Below are 20,581 nucleotides of genomic sequence, written 5' to 3'. Positions count from 1 at the left end.
AAATCAAGGATTTTAATTTATTTGATTAATAAATTTGAGGTTTTCATTTAATTTAAAATCAAAATTCAAAAATTGCTCTAAAGCAAATATAAGGGGAAAAAATTTTATAATACATTTTTAATTAAAAAATCTGATAAGAGTGAAAAATAAAAAAGTTTATATTTTAAGAGAATAAGTTTTTAAATTGCTCAATGGAAGGAATTCGTTTAGATATAACTCACACTGCAATATCAAAAACTAGTTATTATCGAACGACCCTCACCATATTAAATGGAAATTAATTAATTATTTTCCATTTTTCGATTACCCACTAAATAAACTTCTCCATTTCATATCTCTTATCAAAACCATAATCCAGAGATCGAAACTTATTGGAGCTAACCTCTTCAACTGAAAAGCTTTTTATCATTTTAATCCCCAATTAGATAAATCTTGTTTCAGCATCGAGATTTATCTGCCACCTATACAATCAAGTTTTTAACATCCTTAAAAAATTAAGAATAAAAAGATAATCAAGATGAAGAAATTCCAATAACAAGAGCTCTGATGGTGGCAAATAATTAAATAAAAATATAAAAATATATTTGCCAGTCCATCAAATACATTTTATTCCCTATCATTCTTCTCTAAATTTTTATTAACCATATAAAAAATATTGTTTAATAAAAGCTGACTCAAATAAGACGATAGATAGATAGGAATTCAAAAAAAGAAAGAAAGAAAAAATAAAAAAAAATAAATAAATTAAAAATTGAAATAAATTAAAAAATTTGAAAAATATTTAATAAATAAAATTTAAAAAGAAAAAATAAAAAAAGAGAAAATTAAGATAAAAAATAAAATAAATAAGCTTAAATAAAAATAAAAATTACCTACTAAACAAAAATCAAATATTTTTTTAACTTAATAATAAATAATAATTAATTGATTTTAATTTTTATATGAATATCTTTTAACAATCATTTATCAAACATTTGAATTTTTATATATTATTAAAATAAGTTATGTAGACAGTAGTAATTTATTTATTAATTTATAAAAAAGCTAAAAAAGAATGAATAAGAAAGTTAAGAAATATTTTGAATAAATTAAAAAAATAAATATTATTGAATATCATCTTATGGGCTATAGCTTGTACAAAATAATTTTTTCTAGTTTATTTAATAATAAAAATAATATGCTTAATATGACTGATTTATTGAATTTTTATATAAGCTTATTTAGCATTTTAATTTAGAATACTCTAAATAAAGTAAAATAAAAATTATTTTAGTAAAATTTAAATCCATTAAAAATTATTTTAAAAAGAAAAAAATATATTATATACATATATATAGATTATATATATAGAGTATTTAGATTAAATATATTATTTAAAAATTTAGACTAATTGTTATTTTTATTAGGTTAATATTTCTAATAATTTAATTGTTTACGCATACTTCTTAAAAATATTTATTTATTTATAGCAAACGATATTATAATTTAAAAGTAATTAGATTTTAGAATTTAGTAAGATAGACTATGAGCGATTGGAAGACAAATTTAAATAAAAGATTAATAGTGGATAATGGTTCTTGGGAAATAAGATTAGGATCTGCTTTAAATGAAGTACCTAATTTAACTTACTATAATTTATTAGGTAAATTTAAATGAGAGAAAGTTTGATCAGTTTTTTAGCTTATAATATTTGTTAGGTATTGACAGAAAAAATGGTAATTTGTTATGCGGAGAGAATTTAAATAACTACATAGATGAAGCTAATTTGATATATGTAAAGCCTTAAGTAAGGGGTGTTGTAGTTGATTGGGATCATGAAGTTCATTTATGGGAAAAAATGTCATTATTTATTTTCAATCAGAATAAATGAAAAATTGAAATAATTTTTAAAAAACAGGCTAGATGCTTAAACAGAATTTGAATCAAAATAAAACGAGTTATAATCTTATAGTATTAGTATATTGCACAACCCTTGCGTACCTGATAAAGTTAGATAAAGAATGATTGAAGTTTGTTTTGAGTATTTTGGATTTGATGCAATATATCCTGCTTTATCTCAACAAATGTCTCAAATACACGCTTTAGATAAATACAATAAAAAAATAAGCGACACTTTTCAGTTAGTTATAGAAATAGGGCACTCTGCTACTTACTTTGTGCCTTTCTTTGATGGATAACCTATAAATTATGCAATTAAAAGATTAGATGTTGGTAATAATAAATAAAATATTAATTATTAAGATATTTATTTAAATATTAATTAATTCCAATATTTAATTAGAATATTTATAATTTAATTATAAAATATTTTTTATAGGTGGTAAATTACTTACAAACCATTTGAAAGAAATTATTACATGCAGATATATTCAGCTAAAAAACGAAATTAGAATGGTTTCTCAAATTAAAGAGGACATGTGTTTTGTGTCACAAAATTTTTAAAAAGATATCAAATTGCGGTAATAATAATTTATTATTAATTCTTATATGAGATAAATAAATAAATTTAGCAATTAATTAATATCAACACTCTTAGATATTTATTCAATTTATAATTTAAAAATAATATCAGAAAAGGCTCTCATACCAAGTATTTTATTTTACCTGATTACGAGACAGGTAAAAAAGGTTTTGCTGTAGATTTCTATGATAGATGTAATTAAAACATATTTTTAATGATTCTTGCTAACAAATCTTTTCAAATTAAAAGCTTCTTATAGTGATAAGCTAACTTTAGACAAAGAGAGATTCACCCTTCCAGAAATATTGTTTAATCCAAGTGATATAGGTATCAAGCACATTATTTTATTTTTTATTCATCATCTTAAATTGAATTAGATAAAAATTTGTTAACTATTACCATTTAAAACTCCTTTTCTTAGCAAAAATGATTAGTGATTTTACATTTGAAAATCCCAAAATTAATTGCAAAAATAGAAAGTGTAAATTGTAATTTAAATGGTATTCCTTTAAAAAAATAAATCTATCTAAATAAATAAATAATTTAAAAAAATGAAAATAATGTGAGTAGATATAAATAATTCTCTTAACTGTTTTAAATAGGTTTAGATTAATGTGGTATCTCATAAGGCGCAAGCAGTGTTATTAAGGAAATACATCCTGATATTAAAGAATACTTCTATGAGAATATCATTTTATGTGGTGGATCATCAAATTTTGTGGGCTTAAAAGAAAGACTGTAAGATATATTAATTAATTAGTTATATTAATTGATTACATTTATTTTACTAAAATTAGATTAAATGAAGTCACTTAGAATACTCCTGATTATTTAGATAATAAATTAGTTCATCTCAAAGACACTTCATCAGCTTATTAGGGATGTTAAAGGGTAACTTCAGGAGATAATTTTGAAATGCTAGCTATGAATAGAAATGATTATAAAGAATATGGATTTGAACAACTAAATGCTCTGTATTTTATTTGAGATACTTACTTTCTATAAAATTAAAAATTAATGTATTAAATAAAATTAACAAATTCCGTTCTAAGATATTGTATAAATAGTTAAGCTCTAAAAGAATATGGCTTAACTAATGCTAAATTAATTATTACCTTTAGAGATATCTCTAACCATAAATCAAAAGTAATTTGTATTTTCTCTTTCTATTAGTTACTTTATTTTTGTATTTTATTTTCTTTGTTAAAATTAAAAAAAAATCCAATTAATTGAGTTTATAAAGCTAATTAAAAAAAATAAAACCCCCTTTTTTTGTATTTTATATTTGGATGTTTAACTTTAAACAATCTAGTAAATTATTGCTTTTTCAGATTTTAAATCAAATTTATTCTATTTCATTAAAAATAAATATTTCAAGAATTTTCTGTTGCTAATTAGTGAGTAAATTATCTTTTTTGTTTTTATGTAAACTGATGTATAATTATTGTAAAGGTTTATTTGATTTTTCTATCAATTTAAAAAATCTTTTATTAAGAAGTTTTACAAAACCTTAATAAAACCTTAAAGCAAGGGATATTTAAGTAAAAATTGTAAATAGATGCTATATAACACTTGTATTTATCTATCATGTATAAAAATTTAAATAAAAGAATATATAAAGAATACTCTCAATCATTAAAAAATCTGAGCAGAAAATTAAATTAAATTTCTAGATGATTGATCAAACCAAGTAAAAATTATTTAACAAATTTACTTTTTTTACAAAGATTTAATATAGTGAAAGTAAAAATAAATGTGACTATTAAATCTAATAAAATATTCTGATTGATTAATTTTATATTCCAAAATTTTATGAATTACTTTTTTAAGAATATCTTAAAAAAATCTCTTATTCATAAAAAATTTTAGAAGATGCTTTTTTACATTTCTTATCAATAAAAGCTTTAAAAATTGAATTTTACATTAAAGTGTAATTTTTTATACTTCAAAGACTTAAAGTGAGTTGATTTCACTTGATAATATTGATCAGACAAACTATCTATCAATCAATCAATTAAATGCAGCTTTATAATTTTTTAGAAAAGGTTTAGGAAGTATATTAGATCATTAAAAGAGAGAGACATCATCACCCTAATTATTTATAATAGAGAATACAATAAGGAGGATTTAAAGTAGTTGCTAACAAGCTACCTTGTTTTTCTCTTATTAATGGTGAGGATTTCTATTCATAAGACTAAAATTTTTAAACTGGTGAATTCTCAAGAAAAAGGTTGTAATATAAAAAGAAAAAAATCATCAAATTTAGATGTAATTTACGCAAATTAATATGAATTCTTATGGAGCCAGCATAAAAAATTAATTAAAATCAGAAAGATAAGAAAAATTATTTAATTAAATTCTTAAATAACAAACAAAAAGAAGAAAAGCAAGCATTAAAAGCAAAACCATTATCATTTACAAAAGAAAAAATAAATAAAAAAACAATTTTACAAATATGTCACTTGATAAAACTTTTAAAATACTTATCGCAGGATTAGATGGAGTTGGTAAAAAAACTATAATTTAGCGATTTAATGAGGGTTATCAGTAATTTAAATAAAAAATTTAATTTCCACATCAATTAAAAGGTATTCATTTAATGTTTAATTTTCTTTTTGTTATTATTAAATCTATTTACCATATTTATATAAAATGATCAAAAATAAAATTTAATCATCCAATTTTATAACTTTTGTTTTAAAAATTATATTTAGATGGTGAAGATAAGTTAGTTAAATATGATATCTAATTAGAAAGCCATACCATAACTTCAAGATAAATTGATGAAGATGAATACATATCAAAGAAACCAAATTAGCTGAAAGATTATAAAATTATTGTTATAGTGTTTGATTTAGGATAAAAAGATAGTATAAAATAGATTGCTAATAACCTCCAAGGCAGTTCTTTGAATTTTTAAGATCTTGGCCCAATGAGTAAATGCGCTTTATGGGGAAATAAAAAAGATAAATTTAATTTTGATCAAAATACTGATGAAAGAAATGCTTAAAAAATATATGATCTAGAATACACTCATAAAATGGTGGGCTACGTCAATAGCAACTCAATAAATTTAGAAATAAATGAACCTTTCTAATGCATAAGTAAATTAATATAGGCATATTTGTAGTGGATGGATTAACAAAATCAAAGGAGTAGCTTGTCTAGTTAATCTTCTTCCCTCCTAGGTTCCAGTTAAATAAGTGATAGAGATGAAGACGTAAAGGAAAGACAAATTATTTAAAAAAAGAAAGATTTTTCAATTGGTAATTCTATTGGCTCTAATCGCTCCAAAAATGAAGTTCTTATTCGTGAAAATAAAAAAAAAAATAAATAAAGAATGGATGATGATATCTATTCTATTAAGTCTTCACAAAGTAATAATTGTAGTATATTTTGAAAAATGAAAAAGAGAAGTGTTGACAATTTCTTCTTAAAAAATTATAGTTAACTACCAAAATGAAAGGCTGGATTTAAAATCTCATTTGAAATGATATAAAAAACAATAAAAAAAACAAATAAATAAATAAATAAATAAAAAAATATTTTATAGATACCAATAAAATCAATCGAAATAAATAGATAAACTTCTCTTATTCTTATTCCTCTAAATTTTCAGTAATATAAAATGATATAATAAAACAAAAAAACAAACAAACCAAGCAAAAAACAAATGAATGAACACAAAATAAATAAATAAAAAAATAAATACTATTTTTAATAAATTTTAAATTTTCTAAATAAACATTTTAAACACTTAGAAAACAGTAAAATAAATAAATAAATTATAAAATTTATATTTTATTTTGTAGTTATATCCAAAATAAGTATAATTTACTATAAACTACTTTATAAATAATTTATTTACACTAATACTCTTTTCCCATTTTTAAATAAATAATTTTTTATAAATTAAATTGCATTTACTTCTTTTGTACAAATTCTTAAAGTGTAAAGTTTTATTTTCTCTTATTTTATATAATAATTTTGCTTCTTTTTGAATACAACTTAAAAATTAACAAACAAGTTCAAGATATTTATTTAAAACATCAAAAATGCTTTAAATAAATAAAAATAAAAATTTATCTCTTTTAGCATCCATTATAGTAGTGATAAAATAGGATTAAAATTGTAGATAAAAAAGATAAATCAGAAAAATTTTATAGGTGAGTAAAAAGTTAAGCTTTTGATCATCAGATATCATCAAATATTAATCTAATATTAATATAAATAAATTAAATTGCTTAAATGATGTAAGAGAAATTTATTTTTTTTAGCTATAAATAGAAGTTATTTTGTTATGCAAAAACAGGTCAATAAATGAATGAATAATAATTTAACCATTTAATAGAAATTAATATATTTTAATAAAATAAATATCAGAAAAAAAATTACTTTTTCATGAAAGATTTTTATTAGTACTGTAAGTTTTTTCAATATTGATATACTCAAATTTCACAATTTATTTATTCAATCAACATTTTATTTCAAGAAAAATACCATTTAATAAATAATTTAAATACTATTTTTTAAGTTGTTTGTAAATTTCCTATTATTAAATAATACTCTAACTCCTTATTAATTAAGAGTGACTTATATTAATATTCAAAAGTATTTTAAAACCAAATAAAGAATCACAAAATGACCTCCTAAATGAAGCTCCCTTAATTAATGAGGTAATGAGAAGTTAGAGTATCTAAATTTTTTTAATAATACAAAGCTAAGAAATAAAAACAATAGAAAATAAAGGAGTATAATTTATTGAAGGTTTATTGTTATAGTAGCTAAAGATAATAGCATTTCCCTTCTCCTTTCTTATTTGATTTTTGAGATCTTTGGTACTTTAATTTCAAGGTCATCTCATAGCATTATTTAAAATAAATAATATTGAAATTTTTAATTCAATTAAGTAAATTTTTTATAATTAAAATTTAATATATTTACAAATTTATTAATTTTTTTGAAACTAATTATTAAAATATTTAAGAAAATTTATATAATTTACAAGTATTGTAATAATCTTAATCTAAAATACAAATATAAAATTTAAATGGCTGTTTTTTTCCTCTAAATTGAATAATAAACCAAATAAGTATTAAAAATTTTAATTTTATTTTTAAAATTAATTATTTATTGATTTAATTTATATAAAATATTATAAAATTTTATTCTTTATATAAAAATATTTATATTATTTATTTTTCACAATAATTTTCTGTAATTATATTAGAATCAAATAAACAACTATGCCAGTAAATTACATAATTAAGATGAAATAATCTAAAATTAAGAATTAATAATATTTTTAGATATGATTAAAAAAAATAATTTTATTATAATTTAAAATAAATTTAAATAACAAATTATTAATTTTTTATTTTTTACAATAAAAATTATTTTAAAATGATGTTTCCTATAGCTATAAGGCTAAATTAAATTCTTAAAGAATTCAATAAATAATTTTAAGATTTTTATCATTTTGAGAACTAAATATTTTTAAACTCAAAAATATTATTTTTGTAAATTTATAAAACTAAAATGAAAAATTAAAGCTTGGTATTCATCTTAATTTTTTTTTGTATTTATATTATCTTTTATCTTATTGTCCTATGTTTATTTGTATAGTTGATGGAATTAAGGCTAATTTTATTTAAAACTTTTGATTTTTATTTTTAAAGATATGCTTTTATCTATTTTACTGGTGAATTAAAATTGTCATTTATTGATTAATTTGACTGCTACTTTAGATTCTATTCTAAGCAGTATTAGTTAAATATGCATAAATAACTAACTAAATATGTAATAAGGATTTAGGTAATTAAAGTGTTTGCAGATATTTAAATCATAATCAAAGAAAATAATTATAAATTATTGATAGGGTTTTTTATAGATTTAAATTATCAAAGTTTTACATGAGCTTAACTTAAATATATTTTTTGATCACTGTCATCCTTTCAATAATTAAGAAACAAACAAAACAACAATTCCTCATTGCCTGTAAAAAATTAGTACTTTTTTAAAAAATTGAAGTAGCAGTAAGTAAAATATACTTAATTGAAGTGTAAATCACTCTTTTAAATTTCAATGATAAAATAACTATAATGTCAGATTTTATTTTTTAGGTAAAATAATGAATGAAAAAATAAAAAAATATATAAATCATGTGTAAATAGAAACTTTTTTTTACAAGAGATTATTTTATTATATAAAATTGTATGAGCGAATATAGTGAAAATAATAGCAAGACGAATCAGTCTATTTAAATATTACAAAACAAAATCTAAATTGATAAATAATTATTCCAATACGAGAAATAATAAATTTTATTAAGAAGGAATTTCTTTTAATGTTTAATAAGGTAGTATCTGTAATTTAAAAAAATTTAGCGATGAAAATAAATCCAAAAATTGATAGACTATTGATGAAATTGACAAAGAATATCATTTAATCAAAAAATTAATTTTTAGATTTTGATTACTTTATATTAAAGATCAAATCAATCAATGAATCAATCAATCAAATAAAGAGTGGAAACTGTTAATTTAAAATTCAATGATGTTTGTCTGTGTTGAATTTCTTTTAAATGATTAAATGAATGAATAAAGTATCTTAGTTTTTTAAATTTAATGAGAGATATTAAATGCAGAAGTCTGTTTTTGCCCGTACGATAGATAGGCCTAATTATTTTATTCTTAATTAAAAGAGAAGACTGATAGAAAAATACTTAATCTTAAATATCGATGATTAATAAAGAGGTGAAGATTTTTACAATATTCATAATAATAAAATAAAGTAGCAGAAACTTTATTAAAAAATATCAATCAAAAAGTATAAGATTAAAGCAAAAAAAAATTTAATATCTCCTTTTTAAACACAATCAATCTTATTTATTTGATATTAATTGCAGAATAATGATCGTTCAAGATTAGTCTAATGAGTTTTGTCTTTCCACTTCTCCCATGATGTGGGAATAATTTCCCTATAGTAAAATTTTATTTTATTAGCCAATGATCATATTTTTACTATTAGTTTGCTCATTTTTACCAATATATTTACAGATTAGCAAGTTGTTGAATTAATGTTGTTTATATTTTTAAAAAAAAAAGAATCAAGTCAACCTCAGCCACTTCCATAAAGAAAATAAAGAGGTTAGCAAGTAAGTAAGGTAAAACATAATTTTCTATAAATAATTTCTTAAATTATAAATTTTTCCTCCCATAAATGAATTTTTTAATGTTATTTCTATGATAAAATTTTAAGATTTGTGCGTCTTTTTTTATTGTTTTACTTAGTTGATTTACTAAGAAAAATTTTTAGGCAAATTTGATAACCAATATTAGCATACGAATATTTAAATCTTTTTAATATTTTTCATGATTTAATCTTTTCTATCAATATAAATAGGCATCATTACATGGAACCTATACAATATTTTGGTAATGTCCAAGCAGCTAAACTCTTTTGAGATATGATATTACATTAAAAAGTGATAAAACAATTAAAAATTTCATTCTGGATGCAGCTGAATTTTTCTCTTAAAACTCTACAACTTTTATACATCTATATGAAGAAATAGATAACGTTTAATTATTCATAGCTAAAGAAAATGGCTCAAGGTCAACCACTTATCCACGTAAAATCTTCAAATTACACTACTTTAATTACAAATAAATGTTTAAAAGACTAAATTTACAAGTATTATAATTGGAAATTAAGTAAAAATGATATATATTTAACCATATTTGTTTAGCTATTTAATATTTGATTTGATAATTTAATAGAAAATTAATAACTTAATGAACGCTAAAAGTATTAATTAATTATGTTTTTAAATTATATAAAGTATTCAAATCCACAAATTAATTTTATCAAACTTAAAAAATCTTTTGAAAAGATAATAATAAATAGAATTATAGCTTCATTTTTTATTACATCTCCCTTATATTTAAAAATATTTTAGCAAAACCCATCATTTAAATATCTAAATAATATTAATTTTTAATTATTTAAAGCTGTCTCTATCTAAGAAGTTCCTACTGTTTTCACATTATTTAAGACACAAAGGAAGAGATTTTTCCTTTTGGAGATTAAATAAAATGGAGACGATGAAAAAGTGTAAGAAAATAACAGTAGCTCTACTAACAGCAGTGAATTGCTGATTGATGCTCATAAAAAAGCTTAAAATTATAGATAATAAACTAAAGAAGCAGATAAAGCTATTTCTATATGTTCAAAAAGCTCCAAAATATATAACAATAGTTTCCATAGCTAAACCTACTCATAGAAAGATTCCCCTCCATCTGCTAGTAAACCAATTTAGTAAGCACAAGTAAAAACTAATAAATCTTTATGCTGGTGCTTTTGTGACTGAATAAAATAAATAAATTGATGCTTTCCTAATTTACTATTTTAAACTTCAACCAAGATAATATTATAAAAAAAACTACTAATTTTTACACAAATTATAATAAAGTATTAAATGATTGATTGACCATTATAAAAAACGTTAGCCAAAATAAAATTTAAAAAATAAAAAGAGTAATCTTCTTTCTATTAGGTACTCTTTATAGTATATTTAAATATTGTAATCAAAATACCCTTTTAATATAATGTGAATATAAATTTCGATCGTGTATTTATTTATTCATCAAAATTGATGAGAAGAACATTTTAATTAGCTATAAACTGTTCAAATTGAATTGATTTTTAATAAATTTACCTAATAATCTAATTTGTATGTACTTTAAATATTTCTGATTATAAAATATTTGCAAATTAGTGATTGAAAAAGATTTCTATAATTTAGTAAAACAAAAGGACTTATAATTAATTAATCGATTATTTGCTTTATATTTAATGAATTCATCTATTTAAAAAAATTTCTTTAATTAAATGTATTAATTAGTAAATTAAATTCCGCCAATTTTTTATACTTAAGTAAACTAATTAATTTCTTATATATTGATAATTTATTTTCCTTTACTATAAAACTAAAGATTCTTTCTGTCTTAAAAATCATTATTTAAAACAAAACATTTCATCAATCTACTTATTATTGAAGAAGACTATTATAGAATTTCATTTGTCAAAATTTATATTATACTATTTAGAATATGTCTCATAGTCATTCTCATAGCCACAAACATGGTGACTAAGAGTGCCATGAACATTAAATTCAAGATGGAATACATATTTGTGTCCATAATATTGAACCTTTAATAAACCTTTAATCAAATCAATTATTAGAAAAATATGTAGGAGAAAAATGGAAAAATGCTGTGACTTTAAGGCTCTATCTTTAGTATTTAGATATAATTTTGATAATAAACTTAATTTCTAAAATAAATATTAATTTAAAAAAAGCGCTGAAAGAATAGGCTCTAAAGGATGCTAGCCTTTAGTTGATTCGCTTTCTTAAAATTATTAGCTATAAGATTTATTAATTGACTTAAGGCAAATTATTAATATTAAATAAATACTTAAGTTATTAGATTATATTATTAATAGCAATAACAATATTGGAAGTGAGGGCTGTATAGCACTTGGAGTTGGTTTATCACATATTGTCAATCTAAAGAAGCTATCTTTAAATCTTTTGTATTAAAATTAAGTTTAAATATTATTTTTTGTTAATTATTCTACTTTAAAATCAGTAAAAATAACATTTTAGATGATGGATTTATATCTTTGCTAAATAGTCTGTCTGAGGCTCCTAAATTAATTGATTTTGAACTTTATATGACGTATTTTACATTTTCTTTTTTAAATTACTATTAACTAAATAATTATTAAGATCAAATTAGATAAAACTTGCTTATACACTGCATAAACTAAAGATGGTATTATAAAAATTTAAATAGTAAATAAAAGTAAATCTTTCTATGAGGTAAATTGCTATTAAATTAAAAAGCTATTCATCATATTTATCTAAAGTTTTAATTAGATTTCAGAAAAAGACTAAAAATAGATACGAAATTTCTTTATAAGAAATACAAGAAATTCTTACATTTCAATTTTAAATATTAAATTTTGAAAACTGTAAATATTCATGAAACCAGTAATTTATTTAATCCTGTATTAATCTTTAATTCAAATAAATATCTTCATTCGTTGTTTAATAAATTAAATTATTTATAAAATTAATAATTATTCTTACATTAAAATTATCAAATTCAAAATCAAATCAAATATTTATTTAAAAATATGTTTAAAATTTATTTTGAGGACAAAGAGTGTCTCTTTATTATTAAATATTTTATTTTTTACTTGGCCATAATTCAAAATTATAATTTTTAAAAATTAAAAAATAACATTTTTAAACTTATTTTATTAATAATGAAATGATTTGTTTATAAAATAAATAAAAATATTGCAATATTTATTAAATTTTGTAATAACATTTCTATTTTTATTTGAACAAAAAGTATCTTACATGAATAAATAAACACAGTAAGAATTACATCTTTATCATATACTTCTTTTTCTTTTGTGCATCTTTAAATTATATAACTAGATTTTTTGTTTTTAGATTTATCAATTTATTATTTTTAATTTATTTAAAATTATATATTAATTTATGGAGAGAATTTATTATGAGTGATAAAATGATTATTTAATTAGGCTGCATACATTTATTTTATTACATGCATATTTAACTAACTAACTAACAAAATAATATTCTAGACAATAATTTTAACTAAATTTAAAATACAGTAACTCAAAGATCGCTGTTATCAGTTTGTTATTATTCAGCATCTTAACCATCCCATTCCTTAACCTTTTTGATTTTAGGAAGAGTAGGTAAAGTAGAGAAGCTACCACGACCAGTTAGTAATCCAGAAATGAAGCTATCTAAGTCTTTCTTCTTGAAAGAACCTTTAAAGATTTGGTAGAGATTTTTCTTATGAGAAATTGCCATAGCAGAAGGATAACCACTGCCTCCAGCATTAAGCTTTTCTTCGAAATCGTATTAATCACCACCTTAACTCCATAAGTAAGTAATAGGTCTTCCCTTATTAGCTTGGGCGATTTCAGTAATTAAATTGATGTATCCATTTCTTTGAGCTGCAGAAGAATCATAAATATGAGGAAGAAGGAAGATAATGCAAACACCTTTACAAAAAATTAATTAAATAAAATTAAACAAATCAATTGCTAAATATTACCAGAGTTGTTAGTGCAGTATTCATCATAAATAGATTGATTGAGAAGTTGAGTGAACATAATAGGTTTTTTAGCATCTCTTTGCTCCTTAGCCCAGCTTCCCAATGAAGAAGCATCTCTGCCACCATTGTAATCAACAGCTTTTATTATTTAAAATAGCTATTTAATTAACCTTCAAAAATTAATAATCTTTCAATTAAAATAAGTCTTCTAATTTAGATTTAATAAATTTTGAAAACCTATTTAATTTATATCTTAAATATTGCTTGAATAGCCTTAACTAACTAAATAAATAGATAAATGAGATTAGCTTTTTGAAAATCTATTCCTACTTAATGTGCATTTATTTATATATTTTGCTATATGAGAATTATCTTTTTCTTTGTATTTCAAGAAAAATACTATTTAATAAATTACCTTCAGAGTCACTGGAGAAACCGGCAGGGAAGAATTTAATGGTGGGATAACCATTAACTCCAAAACGTTGAGCAACTTTAGGATGTACTGTAGCATCAACCTTAGCAACCTTAACACCTTCAGTCTTCATTTCAGTAGCTAACTTATTCCATTCAGGTTATAAATTCTTGCAGTGACCACACCAAGGGGCATAAAATTCAATGAACCAAGGTTCTTTGCTTCCAACTACATTGGCATCAAAGTTATCATCGGTTAAAACAACAACATCACCATCATTATCAGCATTAGCATTACCCTTAGAGCCTCCTGATTATCTGTTTCCAGATGAGCTGCTTCCACCACTCAAACGACGTTGAGCAATACTCTTAGCTTCATTTAAGGCGTAGTTAATTAAATCATTTGCTGTTCTTCCACTGTTGTAATCTTAGGGCTTAGACTTATTATCACCAAAGAACTTGATAGTGGGGAAACCTTAAATGTTGTAAGGGCTTCCAACTTCCTATTTATTATTTAAAATTAGTTATAAATTTAAGGTTATTCATATTGAAGAACATAAAGCATTAAAAATATCATATGTTGTTTGTTTTATAAGTAAACATTCCAACAAATCATATTATATCTTAATGACATTATTGATTAAGATATGGTGATAACAAGAATTTTGTTTAAAGATATTTTCTGTAGAATTTAACATTAGAAAGTTTTTTTTTTACGAAGATAATTTTAAATTTTTTCATGAAAGATTTCAAAAAAGAGAATTAAAATTCGAATTTTTTTTGAAAATTGAATTAATTTATCAATCTAAAATTTAAGAATGTGTTGGATTAGATTGATAATTTAAGTTTCCTTCATTTCATTTTAAGTTAGGACTAAAATTTGGATGTTTTTTAGGCATTTTTAAAAAAATACTTTAAATTATTACTTGATCAGTAGTCATATCAACAGCACCGACTTTTACGATACCTTCAAGGGCCTTAGCAGCCTTTTCCCATTCAGGAGCCAAGCTCTTACAGTGACCACACCAAGGGGCTTTTTAATTATATTATTAATTATTTATAAAATGTTAAATCTTAAAATTGCTTAAGATAATATAAATTATCGCAATAAATGATCAAGCTCATTGCTTGTTTGTTAGAATTGTAAATTAATTACCAAAGAATTCAACAAGCCAAAGTTCTTTTGAGTTAATGACTTCGTTTTAAAATCTGCTTTTGTTGAGCTTAATGACTTTAGAGTTATTGTCATAAAGAGCTAAAGCAGTACCTAAAAGTGAGAGTATTAAAGCTAAAGCTAATAATTTAGACATTATCTTATATTTATTGTTGTGTTAATTAAATTTTTTTTATTTTAAATTAAATTATAATAATTAATAATTAAAACGAAAATAGTTTTTATTATAGTTGAATCAGATATCTATCTAATCATAAACAAATCTGATTGGTTTTCATTAATTAATTTCATTTTATTAATAATTTACACGCGTAAGAAAGCAATAAAAAGTAAATAAGTTTATAACAAGACTAATTATCTAGAACTTTCATCAAGATATGCTCTTATATAAACATTTTAATAAGTTTAAGTAAATTACAATCGAAAATTTCGAATCAGTTACAAAATCGCTCAGAGATATTCTAAATATTAATTTTTATAATTTAATAATTCAAGAAAATGAAAGAAATTTATATAGAAAAATAGATAAATATATAGAAAGGAATTAATAGCAACAAAGGGTATTTATTGCTTTTGGGCAACAATTATGAATTTATTTTAATAAGACTTTGAAAGTTGGTTAGAGAAATAGATAGATAGATATATAAATAGATAGTTAGTTAGATAGATATATATCTTTTAGGTATCATTTAAATGACCTTATTTTTATTTAAATAAATGTTTTGTGTGTGTGTGGAAAATAATTAATGATGAAAATAAAGAAATTTTCATTAATTTGAAAGATTAAATTTATCGATCGGTGATTAATAATTAATTATGTTTTTTGTAGTTATTTATTTATAAAATGTTTGATTCTTTTTCTTTATATTGCGCTTATTCGCTTAATTATTATTTATTTATAAAATATTGCTTTTTTTTTACAGATTTCGATTTAGAAAACTGTATTTTATCAGATTTTTCACTCTTATTCATATACGCTTATCCATCCCTTTCTAGGTTAAGACTTATCATCAGCATACAATTCCATCATTTTAAAAGCTCCTTTATTTTCTTCGCTATAATTAGCTTTGGGAAGGAGGGTTTCTATCATTTTATAAACAAATTCCATTCCTTTTTTGCTTACATCTTTTTAAAAGAATAAAAAAATTTTTAGAAAAATTTAACTTAAGTTAAGATTTATAATTAATTACCATTTGGCTTGTTTTATTCAAAAATATCAAAGAATATGTCAGAAGTACGCTAATGTCTTAATTCAAGTTAAGCATCTTTATTGAATTTACGAAGCATTAAAAGGATTTTTTTTGATTTTCTGAAAAAACTGTATTCACTATTTACAAAAATATCTTAGACATAGTTATTTGGAGGGAACTTTTCTTATTCAATACACTGTTCTGGAGTTATATCAGACCAAATATTCTTTTGAGGTGTTAATCTCTTAAAGAAATCTGTAATTTTTTTCTCTTTACTTTACTAATTTTAATTTTTTCTTTACATTTCTAGAGCTTTGTCTGCTGAAAGCTAGTTAATCATGAAATTTTCTATATAATTGAATCCTTTTGCTTCAAGGACGTCAACAATTTAACTTAATATTTCCTTTTCGCTCCAAATAAATATGATGCCATTGTTAATCAGCTTATCGCTAATTGCTAATTTTTTCTATATTAAGAAAAAAATGTAAATAAAATGGTAGAAATCAGCAATAACTATCGAATATGAAATTTATTTTTACTAAATCTTCTATTGACTTGCCACTTTATCCTTCAGATAACTTCCATTTTATATTAATAAATAAAGCAGAAACATCTCCTGCATGCTATTCAAGTTTTTCGCTTGATATATCCTTACATATAATTTTCCTAATTTTAATTTTGATAAATTAATTACTCTTTTCTGGAAATCAAATATGATTTTTTGCTAATTTTAGAGCTTCATTTCTTAATTTAGTTGAGTTCTTTTTATTTTAAAATCAAAAAAGCTTACTTATATTCATCTTCGTTGGTGGGTTTTTGAGGAGGGATGTATGAGCTTCTCCATTTCAAAAGTAGACTTAGTTAATCTTCACTAAATTTTTAAAAAGTTTAAAGTTAAAATTTTTTCCTCCTAAGAGGGTTAAAATCTTCTCATAGAATGATAAGTATCTAATCTATAAGTAGAGCTTGGTAAGGTAGCATCTTAAACTGATAAAGATAAGAAATTAAATGATAATTCTAAAATGATTTACCCTGGTTCAGTTGGCTTTATCTTCTTTTATAAAGGAGGCTCTTCAATAATCTGGGACTTCTACATTTTTTGTGATAGAATATTTTGATATATTCTTTTTAAGGACTAAAATTTTAATAAAATGGATATATGCTATTACCTAAACAGGTGAAACCTTCTTTGGATGAGCGAATCTAGTTTAATTATAATAGAATACATTTTACTATATGCTTATTTTTATAAAATTTTAAGCTTTTGTGGCTATAATTACTTGTCGAGAGATTGGCAGGCAGCTAAAGTTTCTTGAGACTTCATCATGTAATATAATTAAAATTTTCTTAATTTAATAATTATATTAATGAAATTAAAAGATCTTACCATAATATGTTCTATTCACGCTATTATATTCTTATATATTTAATCGTTTTTTGCAAGTATTCTCCTAATTTTAACTCTATCTATGAAATTTTTTAAAGTTAAGATTTTGTTTTTTTTTAGCGGACTATTCTAATAAATGATATTTTACTACGCGCGCAATCTTCTTTTTTTTGATTTATGTTAGAGGTAATTAAAATTAAACGGTTTGTCTAAAATTTATAATTTCAAATTTTAATATGCTAATTTTTAATAGATAGATTCATATCAAAAAAAAAACTAAAATTAGTTTTATATTTAAATCTTTGATGATAAAATTTTATTTTAAATTAATTTATCTGTTAATTAATAATCTATAAACTTTGATCATTATAAATACTTTCAAAAAGAAAATCTAATTATGTATTTTATACATAATAGATTTTAAGAAATAAAAATATATGCATTTTTTATTAAATATTTTCTACCAAAAATATTTCAAAGCTTTGGAAAGTGTATAAATCTCTAAAGATAAATTGTTAAAATTACCAATTCAACATTAGTATATTGTTGAATTGATTATAAATAAATATAAAACTAAAAGTAAAATTAATTTTTAGGCTCCATTTATTTGTTTATTATTATAATTTCTTACTAATAAACTTTGATAATGAATGATTACATTCACATTTAGGAATTGTATTTTTATGTTAAAAAAACTCAATATTCATAATTCATTATTTATTTTGATATTTTATTTATTTTATGGTTTTTTTAATTTTTAACCTAATCATATTCTAAAGAAAAATTATTTGGTCTTAATTTAGGCTTTAAAATCTTACAATACAAAAAATTCCACTATTTTTATATTATTTAGCCTATATTATAAAGCTTAATATTATTTTATTATTTAAAGAATCCTCTTGAAATTATAAAAAAATTGAGACAGAGAATATCACTACCCTTATTATTTTTATCTATATTATAAGCTCCAGAATATAAAAGAAAAAAAATAAATGAAAAAAATAAGATTTACAAATAAAATTTTAAAAAATATTATAAAATCTGATTAGTTTTTATTTGATTATTTTTTAATTTATTATAAAACTATTTAATCTAAGTAAAATTTAACATATTATTACCTTTTTTGTTTTCACTTTTCTATTTGGGGGAAAAATATAATAAAAATATAAACTTGATTATATAATATATTGATTGATTGATACACTTTTTGATACTTACTAAAAGAGTTTTAATAAATATATAAAAAAAGTAACTAATAATAAACCTTTAGAATTTAGAAACTCATTTGAGACAATTTTATTAAATATTATTTTTAAAGAACTTTATATGTAAAATAGGCATTAAAAAACGATGCATCTTTTTCATACATAATAAAAATTTAGAATAAACTTTTATTTAAAACTTATAAAAAGTTGTGAATAAATTAATTGTAATTTTAATTAAACTAAAATGAACCTCAAAATTTATTTCTAGGTTTTTGGTATCTTTTGATTAAAAAAGAGGTTGAGATTTTGTTAAAATTTAATTTATAAAAGATGTTAATAGCCTGATTATATTTTAAAATAGTGTATATATATATATAACAGTATTTTTTAAGAGATAATAAAAAGAAAAATATGCAAGCGATTTATTTATTTGATTGAAAAATAGACTGATTGACTGATATATTAATTAATTGATTGATTGATTGATTGATTTTTTTATCTATTAATTGATTTATTATTATTTTATATAAAGAGCTAATAAAAAATAATCAATACTATTTACTCTTACTTTTGTAACTCAAGTAGCTAGATAAAAGAGATTTATTTACGAAAATAAAGCAATTATTTTCTAGAATTATTAGCTCTATACATATTAATGAATAATCCTACAAGGGTATATCCAGCAGCTAATCTTTAGTAATAAGGAACAGCTGGGAATTCTCCATAGATAAGAAATGACACTCCGAAATTAAATCACAAAGGAGACAATATAAATAATAACACAAATAATAATACACCAAATAACATAAATGTATAAGGTACAATGACCTAAAATATGAATGCAGCAGGTGTTCTTCCTATGGGGACAATATAAAAAAGAGAAGATTTATTAATAGATACTAATACAAACCAAAATAATTTAGGAAACACAAATATGCAACTTTCTCCAACATCAAATAAAAGTTATCTTAAAATAAATGGTTATAACCTAATAGAATAGCTTAAAAAAAATTTTGTAACAGCTATAGATAATATATCTAACAGCCGTTTAGTAGAAACATTAGGAGGACTTGCTACAATTGATGAGAAAAAGTAGGCAATCATTTAATTTAGCATATTATGGAAAAATCTCTTAGATATTTTAAATAACATACAAGAAAGTATTTGCCTTATGACATTTGAAAACGATATTCACTATCCTAATAAGGAAAAATTCATATCTGAATTGATTATCGAAAATGTTAAGGATATTGAAAACCAGTACTTGGAACTTATTCAAAGCTCTTCTTTGCGTTTCTTGGACACAGTATGTACAGTTCACGATTTGTAATATAAACACTTAATTAATATAAGATATGATATCCGTACTTGGAGAAAAACAAACTTAGATCATATAAAAGAAACTTAGCCAACAAATAGAAAATATAATTCTCTTAATGGCAGCTATGATAAAGATGGAATGTTCAACGGAAGCCGAAACAAATCTATGTTTGCAAGCATATGTGGTTGCTGTCTAAGCAATGATGCAAAAAACAACAGCTAAATAAATGCACGCTAATAATCTTAAATCAAGCGATGAGACTATCTT

General features: G+C 21.5%; 9 protein-coding genes across 9 annotated transcripts; 7 read left to right on the top strand and 2 right to left on the bottom strand. All coding sequences in view use genetic code 6, as the record gives it.

Annotated features, from left to right (window-relative positions):
* Positions 1-191: 191 nt before the first annotated feature.
* TTHERM_01005200 (hypothetical protein) lies at positions 192-521 on the top strand (the record flags this gene model as incomplete). The annotated part of the gene is made up of 1 exon (XM_001010340.1): positions 192-521. One exon carries the CDS (start codon positions 192-194, stop codon positions 519-521), a length of 330 nt encoding a protein of 109 aa, XP_001010340.1.
* Positions 522-1,524: 1,003 nt separating this feature from the next.
* Positions 1,525-3,448, top strand: TTHERM_01005190 (actin; the record flags this gene model as incomplete). Its single annotated transcript, XM_001010339.2, has 8 exons — positions 1,525-1,642; positions 1,698-1,839; positions 1,898-2,211; positions 2,318-2,459; positions 2,573-2,655; positions 2,711-2,788; positions 3,064-3,199; positions 3,259-3,448. 8 exons carry the CDS (start codon positions 1,525-1,527, stop codon positions 3,446-3,448), a joined length of 1,203 nt encoding a protein of 400 aa, XP_001010339.2.
* A 1,276-nt stretch (positions 3,449-4,724) lies between these two features.
* TTHERM_001005189 (miro-like protein) lies at positions 4,725-5,861 on the top strand (the record flags this gene model as incomplete). The annotated part of the gene is made up of 2 exons (XM_012796171.1): positions 4,725-5,049; positions 5,176-5,861. The coding sequence occupies exons 1-2, from the start codon at positions 4,728-4,730 to the stop codon at positions 5,859-5,861; spliced, it is 1,008 nt and encodes a 335-aa protein (XP_012651625.1). The 5' UTR covers positions 4,725-4,727.
* Positions 5,862-7,102: 1,241 nt separating this feature from the next.
* Positions 7,103-7,352, top strand: TTHERM_01005180 (transmembrane protein, putative; the record flags this gene model as incomplete). Its single annotated transcript, XM_001010338.1, has 2 exons — positions 7,103-7,137; positions 7,229-7,352. 2 exons carry the CDS (start codon positions 7,103-7,105, stop codon positions 7,350-7,352), a joined length of 159 nt encoding a protein of 52 aa, XP_001010338.1.
* Positions 7,353-9,201: 1,849 nt separating this feature from the next.
* TTHERM_01005170 (hypothetical protein) lies at positions 9,202-10,832 on the top strand (the record flags this gene model as incomplete). The annotated part of the gene is made up of 4 exons (XM_001010337.4): positions 9,202-9,445; positions 9,568-9,626; positions 9,866-10,094; positions 10,474-10,832. The coding sequence occupies 4 exons, from the start codon at positions 9,202-9,204 to the stop codon at positions 10,830-10,832; spliced, it is 891 nt and encodes a 296-aa protein (XP_001010337.4).
* Positions 10,833-11,574: 742 nt separating this feature from the next.
* On the top strand, positions 11,575-12,494 carry TTHERM_001005169 (hypothetical protein; the record flags this gene model as incomplete). Its single annotated transcript, XM_012796170.1, has 5 exons — positions 11,575-11,762; positions 11,825-12,058; positions 12,115-12,204; positions 12,255-12,347; positions 12,395-12,494. The coding sequence occupies 5 exons, from the start codon at positions 11,575-11,577 to the stop codon at positions 12,492-12,494; spliced, it is 705 nt and encodes a 234-aa protein (XP_012651624.1).
* Positions 12,495-13,178: 684 nt separating this feature from the next.
* TTHERM_01005160 (protein disulfide isomerase family A protein) lies at positions 13,179-15,347 on the bottom strand (the record flags this gene model as incomplete). The annotated part of the gene is made up of 5 exons (XM_001010336.3): positions 13,179-13,573; positions 13,627-13,764; positions 14,042-14,540; positions 14,964-15,070; positions 15,194-15,347. 5 exons carry the CDS (start codon positions 15,345-15,347, stop codon positions 13,179-13,181), a joined length of 1,293 nt encoding a protein of 430 aa, XP_001010336.1.
* An 822-nt stretch (positions 15,348-16,169) lies between these two features.
* Positions 16,170-17,791, bottom strand: TTHERM_01005150 (methyltransferase MT, putative; the record flags this gene model as incomplete). The annotated part of the gene is made up of 8 exons (XM_001010335.2): positions 16,170-16,336; positions 16,402-16,867; positions 16,941-17,067; positions 17,192-17,272; positions 17,433-17,491; positions 17,571-17,604; positions 17,682-17,719; positions 17,789-17,791. 8 exons carry the CDS (start codon positions 17,789-17,791, stop codon positions 16,170-16,172), a joined length of 975 nt encoding a protein of 324 aa, XP_001010335.2.
* Positions 17,792-19,648: 1,857 nt separating this feature from the next.
* TTHERM_01005140 (hypothetical protein) lies at positions 19,649-20,572 on the top strand (the record flags this gene model as incomplete). Its single annotated transcript, XM_001010334.3, has 1 exon — positions 19,649-20,572. One exon carries the CDS (start codon positions 19,649-19,651, stop codon positions 20,570-20,572), a length of 924 nt encoding a protein of 307 aa, XP_001010334.1.
* Positions 20,573-20,581: the final 9 nt, after the last annotated feature.

The sequence above is a fragment of the Tetrahymena thermophila genome (assembly GCF_000189635.1).
Source record: "Tetrahymena thermophila SB210 genomic scaffold scf_8254757, whole genome shotgun sequence".
NCBI classification, from domain to species: domain Eukaryota; phylum Ciliophora; class Oligohymenophorea; order Hymenostomatida; family Tetrahymenidae; genus Tetrahymena; species Tetrahymena thermophila.
This window is presented reverse-complemented; position numbering and strand designations above follow the sequence as displayed.